General features: G+C 45.2%; 1 protein-coding gene across 5 annotated transcripts in view; it reads right to left on the bottom strand.

Moving 5' to 3' along the window:
* The window catches only part of NAA16 (N-alpha-acetyltransferase 16, NatA auxiliary subunit), a 2,654,788-nt gene that overhangs the window by 702,602 nt on the left and 1,932,912 nt on the right, over nt 1-19,274 (bottom strand). For all 5 annotated transcript variants that reach the window (XM_069640524.1, XM_069640525.1, XM_069640523.1 and 2 more), the window contains exon 13: nt 17,659-17,787. In XM_069640524.1, the coding sequence (XP_069496625.1) occupies nt 17,659-17,787 (129 nt within the window). The remainder of the gene's footprint in view (nt 1-17,658; nt 17,788-19,274) is intronic.

Below are 19,274 nucleotides of genomic sequence, written 5' to 3'. Positions count from 1 at the left end.
GGGGACAGTGCAGTACATGGGATAAAAATAAATAAGAGTAAAGGTACGGCCAGCAGGTGGCAAGTGCAAGGGTAAGTGCAGACATCAGGTGTCAAGTGCTGGTAGTGGGACTGTAGGGATACAGAAAACAGTCCCCAAGTGCAGGGTTTGCCAGGAAGGCAGTGCAGGAGTGCGACTGTCAGTGGAGGGGACATGGGCCCAAGAAAAGGGGACGGGAGTATTATAGGTACATTTTTGTTTTTTATAAAAAAAATGTGAAATGACTTCAGCAACAGATATGTTGTGTTAAAAGCATGTATTACAGTTAATGCACAAATATTTCATATAGCGTTTTTTAAAATTGTTCAAAATTCCGAATGATGTTTTATTCATTGGTTAACAGCATGAACAATACAGTATGTATATTGTATGTACTGTGTTTTGTAATTATTTTAATGTAATTTTCTGATTTCAGTGACATGAAAGCTATTGTGAAAATTGTTTTTAAGTTAAGTAATCTGATATTTTAATTTGTACGTAATGTACAGTATGTTTTTGTAGATTTCTCAGTTTAAATAGTGGAGATGAACAAGTTACTTCTTACCTTGTAACGTTCTTTCGACGGGATGTTCCTCCGACGTATTCCTCATCTTAAATATATCCTTCCAGCTCTGCTGGCCTCGGAAAAAATTTTCTCTAGAGGGCGCTGCGCGTCGACGTCCCTCGAGTCGATGTCCTTCAACAGCCGCCGTATCGACGCTCGACGTCATCCTGCCTATAAAGGCTGCGCGCAGCGTCCGTTGCTCAGTTCCGTTTTGTAGCCCACAGTATTACTGTCTGGACTAGACTAATCACCCTGAAGGAGCGTAAGCTGCAACAACAAGGGAAGTAGAACTGCGGGGATGGATGGGAGGGTCGATGAGGAATACGTCGGAGGAACATCCTGTCGAAAGAACGTTACAAGGTAAGAAGTAACTTGTTCTTCGAAGGGATTGTGTCCTCCGACGTATTCCTCATCTTAGATAGGCTCCCATAGCAGTATTCTATATTCGGAGGAGGGAGTACTGACTTCACGCTGTCTTCTATTGATGAATAGAATGCAGTACAGCCCTTCCAAACCTAGTCTCTTGACTAGAGGAGGAATCCAGATTGTAAAAACGTGTAAAGGTATGGACAGACGACCATGTAGCGGTCGCACATGTCTTTAACCGGCACGCCTCTTTTGAGGGCCGATGAAGCTGCAATACCTCTGGTCGAATGAGCCCTAAGGTTTTGAGGGGGCTCTTTCCCTGCCAGTTTATAACATTCCAGAATGGCTAGAATGATCCATCTGGAAATGGTCTGCTTAGTTATTGGTAACCCCAGCTTGTGACCTGCGTAACCTACAAACAGCTGGTCTGCCTGTCTTATCCTGGCTAGTCTACTAATGTAAAAACTTAAAACCCTCCTAGGGTCTAGTCTGTTTAACCTCTCTTCCTCTTTCCCCGGGTGAGGAGGAGGATAGAAAGATGGTAGGGTAATCTTCTGAGAGATATGGAATTCAGAAACTACCTTTGGGAGGAAATTAGGCTTCACTTGCAGGACAACTTTGTCTTTGTGAAAGATTGTATGAGGGGGTTTACAAGAAAGAGCTTGTAATTCGCTCACCCTTCTAGCAGATGTAAGTGCTATTAATAAAACAGTTTTAAGGGTAAGGAATCTTAACGAACAAGAATGGAGAGGTTCGAAAGGTGTACCCATCAGGAAAGTTAGTACTAAGTTTAAATCCCATAGGGGAACTTGGAATGGTCTTGGGGGATAAACATTGGTTAACCCCTTTAGAAACTGTATTACCAAGGGTAATTTGAAATAGGATGGTTCTTCCGCAGTACGCTTAAAGATAGATAGCGCTGCGAGATAGCCCTTAATGGTGCCAACTTGAAGGCCTGAATTTGCCAAATATAGTAGGAAGGACAAAACCATTGGTGTACCACATGAAAATGGGTCGATATTCTGTTCTCTACACCAGCTGCAAAATCTGTTCCAACGGCAGCGGTATAAAGACTTTGTTGCTGGCCTCCTTGCCGAAAGCAACACCTCCATAACATCATCAGGGAGGTCCCAATCCTTGTACCTCAGCCGTTCAGAAGCCAAGCGTGAAGGTTGAGGGTTTTGATGTCTGGATGGAGAACCTGACCTCCCTTCTGTGAGAGTAGGTTCTCTCTGAGAGGAAGTCGAATTGGAGGGCAGATGGACAAGTCTAGAAGGTCCGGGTACTACGTTCTCCTGGCCCAATCCGGGGCAATTAGGATCATGGTTCGCCGGAATCTTCTCAACCTCCTGATCATTTGAGGAATGACAGGGACCGGTGGGAACGCGTACAGAAGCGGAAACTCCCAGTCCACTATGAACGCGTCTCCCAGAGCTCCTCTCAGAGGAAATTCCCTTGAGCAGAACAGGTCGCATTTCCTGTTTAGGCTGGTGGCGAACAGATCTACCTGAGGGGTTCCCCAAAGGGCGAAGATCTCTGGAAGGACTTCCTGAGCTAGCTCCCACTCGTGGGAGACTGTTCTGCCTGCTCAGAGCGTCCGCTGTCAAGTTCTTCTCTTCGGCTAGGTGAACTGCCGAAAGAGAGATTCCTTCTTGGATTGCCCAAAACCAGAGCTGCATCGCCTCTCTGCACAGTGGCAGTGATCCTACGCCTCCTCTTTTGTTGAGGTAATGCATGGCCACCGTGTTGTCCGTCATTATCAGGACGTTCTTCCCTTGTACAGCTGGCAGGAAAGCCTTCAGCGCAAGTCTGATGGCTCTCAGCTCTAACAGGTTGATGTGTAGTCTGGACTCCGATGGAGACCAACGACCGCTGATGGTCAAGTCGTTGGCGTGGGCTCCCCACCCCGTGAGTGAGGCATCCGTGACTACTGTTATCTCCGGCCAGGGTTGCCAAAACTGTTCTCCTTTCAGAATGTTCTCCTGACAGGCCCACCACTGAAGGTCTCGAGCCACCCTGCCGGGAACCTGAAGAAGATCTGTCATTCTCCCTGAGAATTGTGACCACTGAGTCCTCAGTGCCCACTGGAGGGATCTCATTCTCAGGCGAGCCTCTGGCACAAGGAAAATTCAGGATGCCATGAGGCCTAGCAGCCTCAAAAAGTCGAAGGCTGGGAGACGTTGGGCATGTTGGAACTTGGTAACCATCTGTAGAATATCTTGAGCCCTCACCTCTGGTGGCGAGGCTTTTCCCAGGGAAGTATCCAGGATCGCTCCTATGAACTGGAGTCTCTGCGATGGTATCATTTGAGACTTCTTTAAATTGAGGGAGAAGCCCAGTTTGTGAAGGGAGTAGCACAGGTGATTTAGCTGGATCTGAGCTTGCTCCGGAGAAAAAGCCCTGATCAGCCAATCGTCCAGGTAGGGGTAGACGTGAATCCCTTCCCTCCTTAGACTTGCAGCCACTACCGACATTAACTTGGTGAAGACCCTCGGGGCGGAGGTCAGCCCAAATGGCAGTACTCGAAATTGATAGTGAGAGTTGCCAATTGCGAACCTCAGGTATTTCCTGTGTTTGAGATGGATAGGCACATGGAAATAAGCGTCCTGAAGGTCCAGAGATACCAACCAGTCCTGAAACTGAAGGGCCTGGAGGATCTGAGAAAGAGTGACCATCTTGAATTTGTCTTTCCTGAGGAATTTGTTCAATTCTCGCAAGTCCAAGATGGGTCTCAGTCCTCCGTCTTTCTTCGGAATGAGAAAGTAAGGGGAGTACCAGCCCTTGTTCCTCTCCGCTACAGGTACCGGTTCTATGGCACCTTTCTCTAGCAGGTCCCAAATTTCCTGCAAGAGGAGCGGATTTGGAGCTTTCTGAGAGCTGATCCCCGGTGGATGACTCTGAGGTATACGTAGGAAAGGCAGGCAGTAACCTTGGGCGACTGTTTCCAATGCCCAAGCATCTGACGTGATAGTCTGCCATACCGTCAGATGTTGAGTCAACCTGCCTCCTACAGGTGTCCTGTGAGGGGAGTCCTCAGAGTGGTTTTGGGGCGGCTGATGCAGATGCCGATGGTAAAGAGGCACCTGCTGTTGCTGCGGCTTTAGAATATCTACCCCGTCCACCTCGGTAGTTCTTCTTTGACCCCTTTGAGCCGGTCGTCCTCTACCTCTTCCGAATGCGGAGTAGAAGCGAAAGGACTTGCCCCTCGCAGAGGTTCCTGTGGGACGAAAAGGAGTCTGACGGATTGCAGCTCCTAGGGATTTTGCTGCAGCTTTTGAAGTTTGCAGTTTCTCTAAACTGTCATCCGCCTTTTTCCCGAACAAAGAAGAGCCATCGAATGGCATGTTCAAGAGCCTGGCTTGCACATCTGGGGCAAAACCCGACTTTCTCAACCAAGCGAATCTCCTGGTTGATGTACTTGCCGCCATTGCTCTGCTGATGCTGTCAGCCGAATCAATGGCCGTCTGGAGGGATTCGCACATAGCGTCTTTACCGTCCTGTATAATATTCAGGAACGCATCCCTTTCTTCTCCCTCCGGGATGCAGTCAGCCGCTGTAGAAGCACACTCCCAAAGTGTATGGCTGAACCTAGCAAGGGTGCACGTAGCATTAACCGACTTTAACGCCATGCTACATGCTGAAAAGACTTTCTTTGCCATAGCATCATATTTTTTATTGTCCCTGTCCTGTGGGACTGTAGGATAAGCCGTCTTGACATCGGTAGAGGATGCTGCTTGTACCACCAGACTTTCTGGGGATGGATGTTTAGACAAAAACTCTGGGTCTGTGGAAGATACCCTGTACTTTGCAGACAGTTTTTTATTTACTGCTGGTATTACATCTGGGGTTTCCCAGTTTGTCATGATCTTTCTCTGAAGAGCTTTATGAAAGGGCACCACCGGATCCTCTTGTGGGCCTTTGTCAAGAATATCCGTGAGGTCATCTTGCTGGAAAGATTGTGAAGGTGCAGACCACCCCATGAACTCTGTAATCCTGGCCATTAAGGCTCTGTAAGGGGTTTCAGCATGCTCCCCCGGTTCTGGATTAGCAACATCCACCTCAGGGGAAGTGTCTAATCCACTTGCCTCATGTAAAGAATCATGAAGATCCTTTAATCTGCGCTCTTCAGAGGAAAATTCCTCTCTAACTGGGGTTACAGGTCCCTGTAACTCAAATGTGTCTTGTTCAGACAAATCACCCTCTTCTAAAATTGAGGATATAGTTCTCAATTGTTCTGAACTCAAAGGGAGTAAATCCCATTTCCAAGGCAGAGGGTGCCGAACTTGTCATTATTGGCCTCGAAAACGTCGATGTCATCGACGTCGAAGGCTTCGAGCGTGGCGTCGAAAACAGAGGTGGAGGCGTCGAGGACCTCGACAGAATTGGAATTCTACTCGACAATATTGACGCCATCGACGTCGAGGGCCTGGGGATAGTCACTGGATGTGTGGTCACCGTGACTTTTCTTGGCGTCGACGCCGGTGTCGAGGCCTGCGTCGAGTCGACAGACCCGTGTGTCGAAGGTCCCTTCGACAACGGCGTCGAATACATCGACGGAACCTTCGTCGACGGCGTCAACGGAACCTTCGAGGAAGGTTTGGAGGTCATAGTCCTGCTCGAGGGTTCGAGACGCGCTCGAGAGGTTTCTTTCGCCGGGTACTGCGACTCGCGGCGTTTTTGACCTTCGGGTCTTTCGACCAGAGCATCGCTCTCGGCAGTCTTCGAGGGGGTCGAGGCCGCTTTCTCGAAGACGCTCATCATATTTTTTCGGAATTCCTCCCATTCAGCCCGGGAACTATGTTTCGTGGTGCAAGGGGTTCTTATTGGCGAAACAGAGGAAGACGGAGAAGGGGATCTTCGACGTCTCCTCTTCGAGTGCTTCGATCTCGAGGAGTGATGAGACCCACTCCGAGACCTGGAGCGCGAATGGTGACGAGGAGACGAATGTCTCGACTTCGTCGACGAAGAAGAAGCTTTAAAAGTCTTACCTTTCTCCAGCTTCCCCCTACGCTCCTTCAGGGCCTTAGCTGTCATGGACATACAGTCCTCGCATGCCGAACAATGGTGTTCAGCTCCCAAGCACCACAGACAATTTCTGTGAGGATCGGTCAACGACATCTTTTTCCCACAATCTTGACATTTTTTGAAGCCGGATCGAGGAGTTGTCGGTTCCGACGAGGAAGCCATCGAGTACGGATCGAATAACTCGAGGTAAATAGGATTAATCTGACTAAGAACTGAGCAACGGTATTCCGAGGCACCGGATAAGCGCGGAAAAACGGAACTGAGCAACGGACGCTGTGCGCGGCCTTTATAGGCAGGATGACGTCGAGCGTCGATACGGCGGCTGTCGAAGGACATCGACTCGAGGGACGTCGACGCGCAGCGCCCTCTAGAGAAAACATTTTCCGAGGCCAGCAGAGCTGGAAGGATATATTTAAGATGAGGAATACGTCGGAGGACACAATCCCTTCGAAATATACATTATTTATATTAAATTCTTTAATGCCCCACACACCCACAGGCCTCAGAGTGCACAACAAAGACAGGGAAAGGAAGAGGTCAGGAGGAATAAGTCAAGCAGGGAGTAGAAGGTGAGATCCTAATCAGCAGAGTTAAAAAGGAAGGTTTTGATGGCCTTAAAAACCAAAAGGGAGGCTGATGATTTGCGAGCAGAGGGAAGTGCATTCAATTCCTGGGGAGCGCAGACTTCAAAGCAGGTGCCTCCAAACCTTTTTAGGCAAAAACGAGGTTGATATAGTGAGTTGGTGGAATTAGAGCACAAGACTCTAGTCGGCTGAGCATGAAAGATCCTTCTGTCGAGGTAAAGAGGAGCGGCAGCATTCTGGAATTTATGAGTCAGGGAGAGTATCTTATGTCTAATCGTTTGTTTGACCGGAAGCCAATGTAGCTTTTTCCTGAAGTTGGATACATGATCACTCTTAGCAAGAACGTACATTGCCCTGCAGCCCCATTCTGTGTGGTTTGCAGACTGGCCAGATTGGATTGTGAGGTGCCAATGCAAATTGATTAAGGCCGTGGCCAGAAGAGACCTGTTTTTGATACAGAGATATTGCCTGATCTGATAAAGTAGCTTAACTACATATCTGCAGGAAGAGCGCACACTTGAAACATGTTGTTTCATGGACAGTTCAGAGTCCAGTATAATGCCAGAGTTTTAACTGATTTGCTGACCGGAATACGGTTGCCCATAATAGGGAGATGGAGTACCCAGGGTCAATTTTCTTCAGGCGAGGGCTTGTGTTAAGGATAAGAAGCTCAGCTTTCTCGGTATTCAGCGCTAGGGAGTTAAAGGCACTCCAAGTTTGAATTTCATTGTAGATGTATTTTACGTTTTTGATGTCAGGGGCGTAGGTACCTGTCTACTCTAAGAGGACCTGGATGTCATCTGCCTAATTTGTACATTGGACACCCAGGTCATCGAGAAGATCAAGTAATAGTCTAGTATATATATTTGTGTCTGTTTACTATACTATACATTTTGTTGGTTGCTATACATGAATGTACATGTACTTACACATTATAATTTATTATTATACATGTACATATGTTTTATTAATTAAAAGTATCAAAGTATATGATGAAACTTTGGGTGTACTTTTTTATTAGAAAAAATGCAATATGTTTTGGATGTAGTAAATGTGAGTATGTACAAAACAAACCCGAGTGCATTTTATAATTATACACACTAAGATGCTTTGTTTTTACACATGATTTTTAAAGGTTTCGTACATATACAAATAAAAAAATGTAGTACGCAAAATATTGTAAGAGGTACGCCCCACATTACAAACATATATATTGATTTTGCATTTATAATACATATATTTGTAAATAAATATATTGTTTTGTCATTTTTTTAAATTATTTTAGTTTCATACAGATACACAAGTAAAAAAGTTACAATGGAACATTAAGTTATTTGTATGAAAACTCAGAAACAAATATGTAAAGTATGGTCTTTTATTATTCTTTTTTATTAAAATAAAACTTTAATTATATATTCTAAAATGTGTTAACAAAGAGCTAAAGTAATATAATACAAACACTTAAGTTGCTTTTAAATGAAATGGAAAATGATTGTGCAAACTAAACAAAATCCAAAAATAATTTAAAAGTGCCGAACAAGAATTTTCTAAATGAGATTCTTAAATGTTTAGCCTCTTAGAAAATAATTGGTATATTCAGGTAAAATATTTGGTTACGTTGGAAGTACCGCAGAATCGCCAATCTGATATGGTTTTGAAACTTTTGAAGGTACAGGTTCATGTACTTTTTGGACAGTTACAATTCTTTTTGTAGTGTGTTTTCTATTTGTAGCAACTACAGTAGTGATCAATGAACAAGTGAACAGGGTCAGTCTTGCCTATTCGATTGCCCCAAGAGTATTGTTAGTATGACATGATAGACAAGCCTTTTTTTCCAATTAATGTTTATATTCGAAAAAAGGGAGACCTAATGGTCTAATAGCACACAAAAGATACAGAACATTTCATTGACGGCTGGACATGAACCAAATACATGATATTGTAGGACATACATACTTGAGGTATTTACAACTCAATATTATTGTATAGTGACTTAAAATAATAAGTTACCTCCTGTTGTACACAAAAAACAACAATCAGGGGTCACGACAGTTATTACAATTTGTAGACACAGTGTTGAAACAATGTTGAACAGTGTTGACAAATGACACAGGAAATGGAGTATGGAGAGTCCACACAGGTGTTTTTCGGCCCTCATAGGCTGCTGTATGAGCCTATCTTGCATGGGCCTTCATCAGGACGGAAAGACTTGTGGTGAAGCCTGTTCAGTATGTGTGCTGCCTATAGGATGACAAACATGGGGCAGTTCCAGTATTTCGATATTATCGAACAAGCAAGAGAGAATCATTAGTTCTTTGTCAGAGAAGCGTTTAGTGCTCTATTTATTGTTACCGTGTTGTAACAAATAACTCTACCCGGTTCAGTAATTGAAGGAGGTGGATGGGATATCTACAGCTTGTCAGATGTCCTCTTCGCCGGACTTAGCTTGGATAATAGTGAAATCCAATCTAGAAAGACCAGAAGCCTGCGTCAGTGATCTTCTATAATGTCATAATTTGTTAAAGCCGTGTTTTAATCAAAGGTGGCTTACCTGCGCAAACCACAATGTATTTTATGAATTGCCGATGACTGGGTAGCGCATCCGTGGTTATTGTTTCCGCTCTTAGTCTATAGTTGTGGAGTACGGACCCTGCCTGGGTGCCTATAGGAAGGATTTAAACAAAATGACTTCTTAATTATCATGGTGTCACCACAGAGTTAGAACACTGTGTGTGGAAAAAGGATGCAACAGTAGCTGCGTGACACCTTGTCTCTCGAACGAGCGGCGTATGCACAACTGCGGTCTGCTACGAATCGCTGGTTATTTCGCCCGATAGAGATGTTGTTATCTGTTTAAAAGGAAGGCATAGTCGTGTTGGTGCTCTTCCAATCTATATATGAATCAAAAACTTGTGATGAGGAATTGTATAGATCGTGATTACCTTAATTGCACTTGTCTCAGTTTATATCTGTTGATCGGGCATCACCGGCATCATCATACGCGCTTGCCCCGTAAGTACGAGAAAATCCTTCACTGCATACGGATCCCACGTTGTGGGTATCTGCAATAAAGTGGTCAAAAAGTGCTATGTTACACTAAATAAAACGACTGGTGCCCCACGATTGTGCCCGTCAAGCAGTTGCTTACCTATAGCATCCTGTTACTGGAAGTTCTACCGCGCGGTCGTCAAGAAAGAGTTTGTCGTCATGGCAACCGCTTGTATATATAGCGGTCGGCCATTTTGAGACGCGGACGTGGCACAGTCCGTTTTTACCTAAAAAAAATTGTGTATCTGTGCCTTTAGAAATGTAGCCGCCTAATTGTAGCTGGTATATGTGAGGTAGCTAACAAAGTTATGTCAAAGAAAAGCATTGTTTTAAAGCGGTTGCCATGGTAACTGTTCGAACCACGGTTGTAGGGCTCGATATATCTATATACACGTGTGTGTTTTTGATTGATAACAATGAATAGGGTGGGTTGGCATGGTGGCAAAAGTGAGGAGCACCATATGAGTGAGCTAATTCTTTTGGTTGTAATCTGTGCTCTCATGGTGGCCATATTGTTGTCAAAATTAAGCAGATGGTAAGTACATTTTTAAAGGTATGTCATGTAAGACGCCCGAACAACAGATATAAACTCAGACAAGTGCAAGTAAGGTACTCACGATTTATACAATTCCCTCATCACAAGTTTTTGATACAAATATAGATTGGAAGAGCACCAACACGACTATGCATTCCTTTTAAACAGATACCAACATCTCTATTGGGTGAAATAACCAGCGATTCGTAGCAGACCGCAGTTGTGCATACACCGCTCGTTCGAGAGACAAGGTGTCACGCAGGTACTGTTGCATCCTTTTTCCACTCACAGTGTTCTAACTCTGTGGTGACACCATGATAATTAAAAAGTCATTTTGTTTAAAATCCTATAGGCACCCAGGGAGGGTCCCTACTCCACAACTATAGACTAAGAGCGGAAACAATAAACACGGATGCGCTAACCAGTCCTTGCCAATTCATAAAATATGTTGTGGTTTGCGCAGGTAAGCCACCTTTGATTAAAACACGGCTTTAACAAATTATAACATTATAGAAGATCACTGACACAGGCTTCTGGTCTTTCTAGATTGGATTTCACGATTATCCAAGCTAAGTCCGGAGAAGAGGACATCTAACAAGCTGTAGATATCCCGCCCTCCTCCTTCAATCACTGAACCGTGTAGAGTTATTTGTTACAACACAGTAAGAATAAATAGAGCACTAAATGCTTCTCTGACAAAGAACTAATGATTCTCTGTTGCTTTTTAGATAATATCGAAATACTGAAACTGCCCCATGTTTGTCATCCTATAGGCAGCACACATACTGAACAGGCTTCACCACAAGTCTTTCCATCCTGAAGAAGGCACATTACAAGATAGGCTCATACAGCAGCCTGGTAGGGCTGAAACACACCTGTGTGGACTCTCCATACTCCATTTCCTTTGTGATATGTCAACACTGTTCAACATTGTTTCAACACTGTGTCTACAAATGTTATTAACTGTCATGACTCCTGATTGTTGTATTTTGTGTACAACAGGAGGTCACTTATTATTTTAAGTCACTATACAATAATATTGAGTTGTAAATATCTCATGTACGTATATCCTACAATATCATGTATTTGGTTCATGTCCAGCCATCAATGAAACATTCTGTATATTTTGTGTGCCATTAGACCATTAGGGATCCCTTTTTTAGAATATAAACATTAATTGGAAAAAAAGGCTTGTCTATCATGTCATACTAACGATACTCTTGGGGCAATCGAATAGACAAGACTGACCCTGTTCACTTGTTCATTGATCATAGAGCCCTCCAGGGCAGAATAGGGTCCCCACCAGGAGCCCTTATATACTTAATTAGTAGTCCCAAACTCAAGATCTGAAGTTGCTGAGTAGAATTGTTCCAGAGGTTGGTATATTTTTTAACTTATGTTTTTGGTTTTACTAGTTACACCACTTGAAATGTTTGTATAACTGTTAGTACTAGAGAGATGATGTTTTTGTGTCAACCCGATAGCTGACATTTCAGTTGTACAAATAGAAGTATGAGTAAATCGGTAAATAATCAGTTTTCCATCAATGGACAACAGAAGTTGTAACCCTGAGAATACTACAGGTTGTAGTAGCAGGAGTTTTAGATATCTATCTCCCAGCACAGCTGCTCTTCAGAAACCTTTCCACCACCGGGGGGGTTGGGGGAGGCAACGTTGCATCGGTCTCCGCCCAATTCCTCTACACACGCTGCGACAGACATGACGTCGGGGGCAGTATGTATAGAGGTGCTACACCCATTACCTCAGTTCCACCCTTTCCTCCTGAGCACTCTGCAACTGAGTGACCTTAGAACTAAGGTGTACAATCTATCCACCAAGAGAGGCAGGTAGGGAGGGTGATGAGGAATCCATTGGGGGAACATCCATCAGAAAGAACATAACCCAAAGGTTTGTTAATTATTTGTTCTAATGGATTCCATCCTCCCACGGATGTATCATCTTAGATAGACCCCCAAAGCAGTACACAGACCAGCGGGAGAGAGACTATTAAGGACACCACCAAAAACCAGAAAACTTTGAAGGACAGCTCTGCCAAAACATGCGTCCTGACCAGACATAGAATCAAATCAGTAATGTCTAGCAAATGTGTGCTATGAAGTCCCTTGGCAAATATCCAGAACAGGGACTCCAGGTTTGGAAGCGGAGGTGGAGGCCAGCCCTCTGGTGGAGTGAGCTCAGACCTTCAGGGGACCTCCTTACCCGTCAGATCATAAAATTCCCAGACACAGAGAATTATCCACCTCGACAGGGTCTGTTTGGTCACAGCCCTGCTAGCATGTGCACCAGCGTAACCAATAAAAAGCTGGCCATCTTTCCTGGAGGCTTTCATCCGAGACATTGGAGCTGAGTGCCCTCACCTGGTGTAACCAATGAAAACGCTCCTCTGCCTTGGAAGGATGAGGCTGAGGAAAAAAACAGGAAGATGGATCTTTTGAGAGCGATGGAAATCGGAGACCACCTTTGGAAGGAAGGATGGGCTGACTCCATGTCACCATCTCCTTAGAGAATACCAAGTATGGAGTTTTAACAGATGAAGCCTGGAGTTCAATCACCCGTCTAGCAGAAGTGATGGCGACCAGGAAAATTACCTTAAAGGTGAGCAATCTAGATGAACAGGAATGAAGGGGCTCCAACAGATCAGCCATTAGAAATGTTAACACTAAATTTAAATCCTGTGCCAGAACAACAAACGGGCAAGTGGGGAAACATATTACAAAGACCCCACAGGAATTGCATACTGTGGGGAACATGAAAAACGAGCCCTGCTCGGGGGTCCTCTTGAAATTGCTGCAAGATAGCCTTTCACAATGCCAATCTGCTGTCTGGGCCAAAGACAGCAGGAAACGTATGCCACTTGCAAGCATAGATTAATTTGGTGGTGTGCCTTCCAGCAAAGAGGATCAGTATCCAGGCATGACATTTCAGGCTGCACTGGTTTGTGTGCAGAAGAGGTCCGTTCTCTGTGGCAGGCACCAGACAAGGCAGAAGGCCATGTCCAGAATCTCCGAGTACCACGTTCCCCGAGCCCAGTCCGGAGTGATCAAGATCCTTGTGGATTCAAACAGGCGTACCCCTCTTGAGAACCAAAGTCCGGTAGGACAAGGATCGACGGGAACACATAGAGCAGGTCAAAGTCCCACTTGACTGTCAAGGCGTTCCCCAAAGCACCCCAATTGGATTATTCCCTGGAGCAGAATCACTCGCACTTCCTGTTCACACTGGAAGCAAAGAGATCCACTTGAGGAGTACCCCAATGGAAGAACATCTGCTGCAGAACCTCCTGGAGGTGCTCCCACTCCAAGTAAATCTAAGACTATCTCTTTAGGGCATCCATCAACACGTTCTCCTTGCCAGCCAGGTGAGCCGCCAGCAGAGACACGCTGTACTCTAGAGCCCAGAACCACAACCTCATTGATTCTCTGCACAGAGGCAAGGTGCCCACACCACTGCACTTGTTGAGGTAATGCATGGCTACTGTCTTATCCGTCAGGACTAACACAGTCACGCCTCTCACAGAGGGGAGGAAAGCAACTAGGGCCAGCCTGGTCACTCTCAACTCTAGCAAACTGGTGTTCTCTTGGCACTCAGATGAGGCTCATAGGTTGCTCACCATCAGGTTTTGGAGGGGAGCTCCCCCGACTTTAAGGAACACATCTGTGAACAGGCTCAATTGGGTCCAGGGTTGTAAAAACAACACCCCTCTCAGAAGGTTGTCTTTCTGGGATGAGCACTGCAGGTCTCCGGACACCTTTACTGAGACCAAAGGACATCTGAAGCCTGTCCCTGAAAATGAGACCTTTGTGAATTCAAAAGACACTGGAGCAACCTCATGCGTAATCAAGCTTCTGCCACTGCAAGAAGGAAAGGTTTCCTGTGTTTGAAAGACAACATGTTATCCACCACTTTGTTCTCATGTGGGAAGGTCCGGCCCAGGAGTGTGTCCCAAGACTGCTCTCATGAACCTGAGGGATGGGGACGCGAAATCTGAGACTTCCTGAAGTTCAGGGAGAAGCCTAAACTGTGCAATATGATGCAGATCCGGAACAAATGTGCCGACTCCTGGTCTGGGGAACAAGCTCAAACGAGCCAGTCCTCCAGATAGGAAAGAACATGAACTGTATCCCATCTGAGGTGAGCCTCTACCATTGCCAGCTGCATAGTGAAAACCCTGGGTGATGAAGAAAGGCCGGAAGGCAGTACCTTGAACTGGTAGCAATCGTTCCCCACTTTGAATATCAGGTACTTCTTGTGTTTCCTGTGGATGGCCACAAGGCCTAAAGTATCTGGGCCATAATCACCATCTTGAACTTGCCCATGTGCAAGTACAAGTACGGAAGTAGCAAATCCAGGATGGGTCTTAGAAACCCCTCCTCCTTCGGCATCAGTAAATAGGCTAAATAATCCTGCTTCGTTTCGAGCAGGGTACCCGTTCAATGGCACCTTTTGCCAGAACTGATTGATCTCCTCCTCAGGAGGCAAAGGGTGGTTGTCTGAAAGTTGGTCCAGAGAGTAGAGAGCAGAAGGGAGACAGTATCCCTGGTGAATCAACTTTATGTCACAGGCATGGGAAGTGGTAAGCATCCATTCTCTGCCAAACTGGGATATCCTGCCTCCCACAGAGGTACAGTGGCAGAAGTCCACTTCGCAGAGGCTTTGCGCCAATGGCTACGGAGGGCACAGTGGAAGTGGAGCCACTCTTCTGGGTGCGCCCCTCTCCCCCACCTCTGTTGGGGCGTTACTGCCCTTTCGTGCCTGGATATGATGCAAGGTTTTCTTGCGGTCCTTAAACCAGGGCCTCAAAACCCTTCCAAGAGCCTAAGAGATAAGTTTACCATGGCACAGGAGGTGCTCACACAACAGAGACCCGCGCTGAGAAGAGCCAAAAGTCTTCCTTGCCCATGCATCTAATCACCTGCTCTCTTTGTTAGGGGGCAAGGGCCAAAAGGCTGTGGACTTAAGTTTGCCATCCATCCAAATTCCAGGCGTTGCATGAGTCGAGAGGAACACCGGGTCAGAGGGCCGGTCGGTGCTTTTTAGCCAGGTCCAAGTAAACAGTATTCAGTCAAGTTTGTTCCAGAGTTCAAACCCGGTCCCTCTACTGCCTTATTGAAAGGCAATAGGGATTCCTTCAACTCTTAGTGCACCTTGGGGCATGAAGGAGCAGACAACCGCAAGGTGTCAACCACCTCGGCCATCAAGCGCTGAAAAGCAGTTTGGGGCTTTCCTGGGTTTGGTGTCTGGAATATGTAAGTCTCTTGTGAGATGTCCATGTCACATGTCAGCTGCAAGATCCACCAGGTCACCCTATTCCACACTAAACTCCTCCAGGAAGTCTCTGACCTCCCTTGGATGGAGGGGTTAAAACCCAAAATGTGTGGGGTCCCATTCCTCATCATAAATGTCCTCCAAATGTGACATGCATGTGCCTCTGTGGAGCGGGGCAAATTCACTTGTGACTCTGACGTCATCAGCGCCGTGAAAGAGTGTGCCCAAGTCAGAGGACCAACGTCCAAAGATGGAAGGGTGCCACCTTTCGACGGGATCTTGCAGCGTCTTTTCAGAGTACCTGTCGGCTAATTGTGGGACTACCACCTAATCTCAAAGAATGTATGGGAAGCAAGTTACATCCACATGCCCACAAAATGGAACAATGCCATTTCAAAAACAAAAGATGCTTGAAATTTAGTATTCTTGGATTTTACTTTTGCTTACTAAAACCCAACTTTATTCTGGTGTCAATGGTTGTGTTTTACCATAGCCATGTGACATTTGGTACAGGGTTTAACCTTATATACCACCTCTCAGAGGGTCTCTCCTAAGCAAGCCAACCAATCTCAAAAGGGGGCTAAGGAAAAAGGGTACGGAGACCAGCACCTCTTGTTGGCCCCTAAAGGTGCCATTCAACCCAGACCACCCCTACTGTTTGCGATACGGCTAGTAGAGACTGACCACAACATTCAAAGCCATCAGGGCACCTCACCTACATCAACACCCTCCCAATAGCCTAGTCAAATCTAAAAGTTTCATTAAAGATAGCTACCATCAGGGTCACCAAATGCACTAGAATGGTCCTGCAGTCCTATATTGGCAAACATTATAAAATAACAAATCACTAAAATTAGAATTTCATGTGAAGGACGATATGCTGGTATCTTCAGGAGAAACATGGCTTGTAGGTATGGCATGTCAGTGGTACTGTGAACTCATCAAGTTCATTTTAATCAAAGGTTGCATAACGAAAGTGGCCCTAAAATGTGCCCATTTACTTCAACTAATTTCCCAATTCAATCACATTTTTTGTGGAATTTGTTTGGGGGTGACTGGTACGGAGAATAATTTCAGTAGAATAGTCTCCACTTGGCTGCTATAGGTGCAACATGTCACTGATCGAATCCCTAGATGCATTAACATTATGACTAAACTGGAAGCTCCTGGAAGTTTGGTGTAAAGTTTTACAAGCAAGAGAACTGTTACACCCACAGACAACGTCATTTGTTAAACACACCCCTCTATAAAATGCAGGCACTGTGGCATCTTCAGCAAGATCCGCAGGGAATGGACTGTGCAATAGTACATCTCCAGTCTCCAGGAACCTGACATAGACTTGATGGATTTCCTATCAAGGCATTTGGTATAGAGTATATATTAAAGCGAAGTGTTGTAGCAACCTAAAACAGGGAAGTTCTTGCGAAGTATATAGCTCAGATACAGGAGCCATGGGGGTGTTTTTTTTTCAGGAATGGAAAATGCAACCAGAATATGAGCATTGGGGAAAACCTAGCTCACAAAAGGAATTGGACTGTAATGCATTTAATTTGGATTGCCCAAGAATTTGCATCCACATATGCAGAAACTCCAGAATAATGTTAGGCAGATCAGACTGCCAAGCCCATGTTCCATACAATGGATTTTTAGCTCTTCTGTGATGCCCTTGCTGCAGGCTCATAATTATTGACAGCCTTCATCAAGGGCAGTTGAGTTTGATGGTTGCAAATTGGTCTGCGCCAGTGTCTGTGTTCAGGGGCATGAAAAGAGCACAAGGATTGGGGTCATTTTGCTTGCCCAGTTACTAAGGAAACCCAGTGCAAGTGGTTAACAGGGAAGGAAAATAGAACAGTTGCATTGTCACCAGATATAGCAAGACATATTTTCTTAGGTGTAGCATTCGATATGGCTAAGTGACGAGGTTAACACATTTTAATTAAATGAAGAACCAGTAATGCAAGTTTTGATTAGGTAAACCATTTTCAGAACTAATGACAAAGAATTCAGGGTGATCTGAATGCAAGGACTATGAAAGGGAAATGGGAATACATTCTGATGCTGCTGGGCTACGCCTTTTGTGCATTGCATGTTTCAGGATGAAAAACCTACGATTAGTTAAAAAACGAATTTTCAGATGAAATGTTTCTCTGAAGGCACATTTAGTCGAACATTCTGGAACAAAAATAACTTTTCATGACAGAGCTAAAGAAAGAAAGTTTGGGGTTACCTACCCGCTCAACTTCATGGCATTTCTTTAAGGCTTCACCATATTTCCCCATCCGTTGGTAGGCCGATGCACACTCAGTCTCAAACCACATGCACTGCATCTCATTCAGATTCTCCATTGCAGATGTTCCTTCCTGAAAGTAACATGGAGTAGGTTACCTGAAACTACATGAAAATAACCTGGTGCCTGAAACTGCTAACTTCTCTGGTTGTTTAAATGGGCATGACAGCACACCACAAGGAAAAGTTGGGTATGTGTAACAATAGTTATTTCAGGATTAATATAATGACTATATATCCCCCGAGACCCACTACGACCTGCCAGACCGCAGCCAGGATTACTTTTTTTAAAAGCTATTTTCTTTAAAAAAGTTTTTTTTTTTTTTTAAAACAACAGCAGACATCATTGTGTACATGAGTCCTCAGGGCAGCAAAAGGACTTGATCAATCTTAAGGCACTTTCTGGGAGCTGCTAATCTTCTGCCCCAAGGAGGACTCTTCAGTGCACTTCTATAGCTTACATAAAAGGTCTACCTTCCAGCCTCTGGGACGATGGAAAGGTCACTTATGAGTAGACTGAGGAAACGCTGGTGGAAGAACCATTGCTCGAGGTACTTACCATTTCTGCCTGCAGCAAGAGGTCCATCCTAAATCTGCACAAAGATTGAAATTGCTGTGAGAGCTATAGCTGCTGCTTATAGGCTAAAAGAGCCTCGAATTTTACCACAAAAATGCATTTTTTGCAACATGAAAAAGAAAATTCAATTTGTAAACAATAACGAATTTGGGAAAAACAAACAGAGTTAGTGGGTAAAGGTGAAAAGGGGTGGGGAGATGGTCAAAAGAACACGTGAGGGTTCCTCCACCTAATCTCCCCACTCTACCCCCCTCTAATCTCCCATTCAGTGCATGGCTCATTATCCCAACCTCGATTAATTAAAAAATGCAGATCGGGATAATGAGGGATGATACGGTCACCCATATCCAGCTACATTTGGCCCACCATCCCAACTGGTATTAAACACATTTATTTATGAGACATTAAATCTGTCTCTTTATGAATGTGTATAAAGGTACATTGGGACATACCTAGTAGACATTAAAATCATTATGGGTCATACATAATGAACACAATGGCCCTCATTACGACCCTTGCGGAAAGTGACTGACCGGACCGCCACAGCGTAAATAGCGTTTCCGCCATTGCACGAAGGAGCAAAGTGCGGCCCATTCCGACCCATCGGGCACGAGCACCACGGCATGGCGGAAGTGCAAAGTCCGCGATGGCGGAAATGACCCCAAAACGGCCCACACCGCCGCCGTACGGCGCCCTAGGTGCAATACCGCCACCCATCACAGCGGACACCGCAGTGTGCGCCTACCGGAAAGTACGGTGACCGGAAATATACGGAAACGGAAGTTAAAACATGGGCCCGGAACGGGAAACATCCCGCCGTACACCTATAAAACCACTAAAACCACACAACCACTAAAAACACTACCCTGAGACACACCCCAACCCGACATCCACCCTAGCGAAACCAAGAAAAATGGGAAAAGTAGCGAAGAAAGCGTGCGACCGCAAGCGGCAGGTCCACTTCTCCCGTGAGGAACTCACCGT

Source organism: Ambystoma mexicanum, chromosome 7q, assembly GCF_040938575.1.
Source record: "Ambystoma mexicanum isolate Mex_15411 chromosome 7q, UKY_AmexF1_1, whole genome shotgun sequence".
In the NCBI taxonomy this organism is placed as follows: domain Eukaryota; kingdom Metazoa; phylum Chordata; class Amphibia; order Caudata; family Ambystomatidae; genus Ambystoma; species Ambystoma mexicanum.
This window is presented reverse-complemented; position numbering and strand designations above follow the sequence as displayed.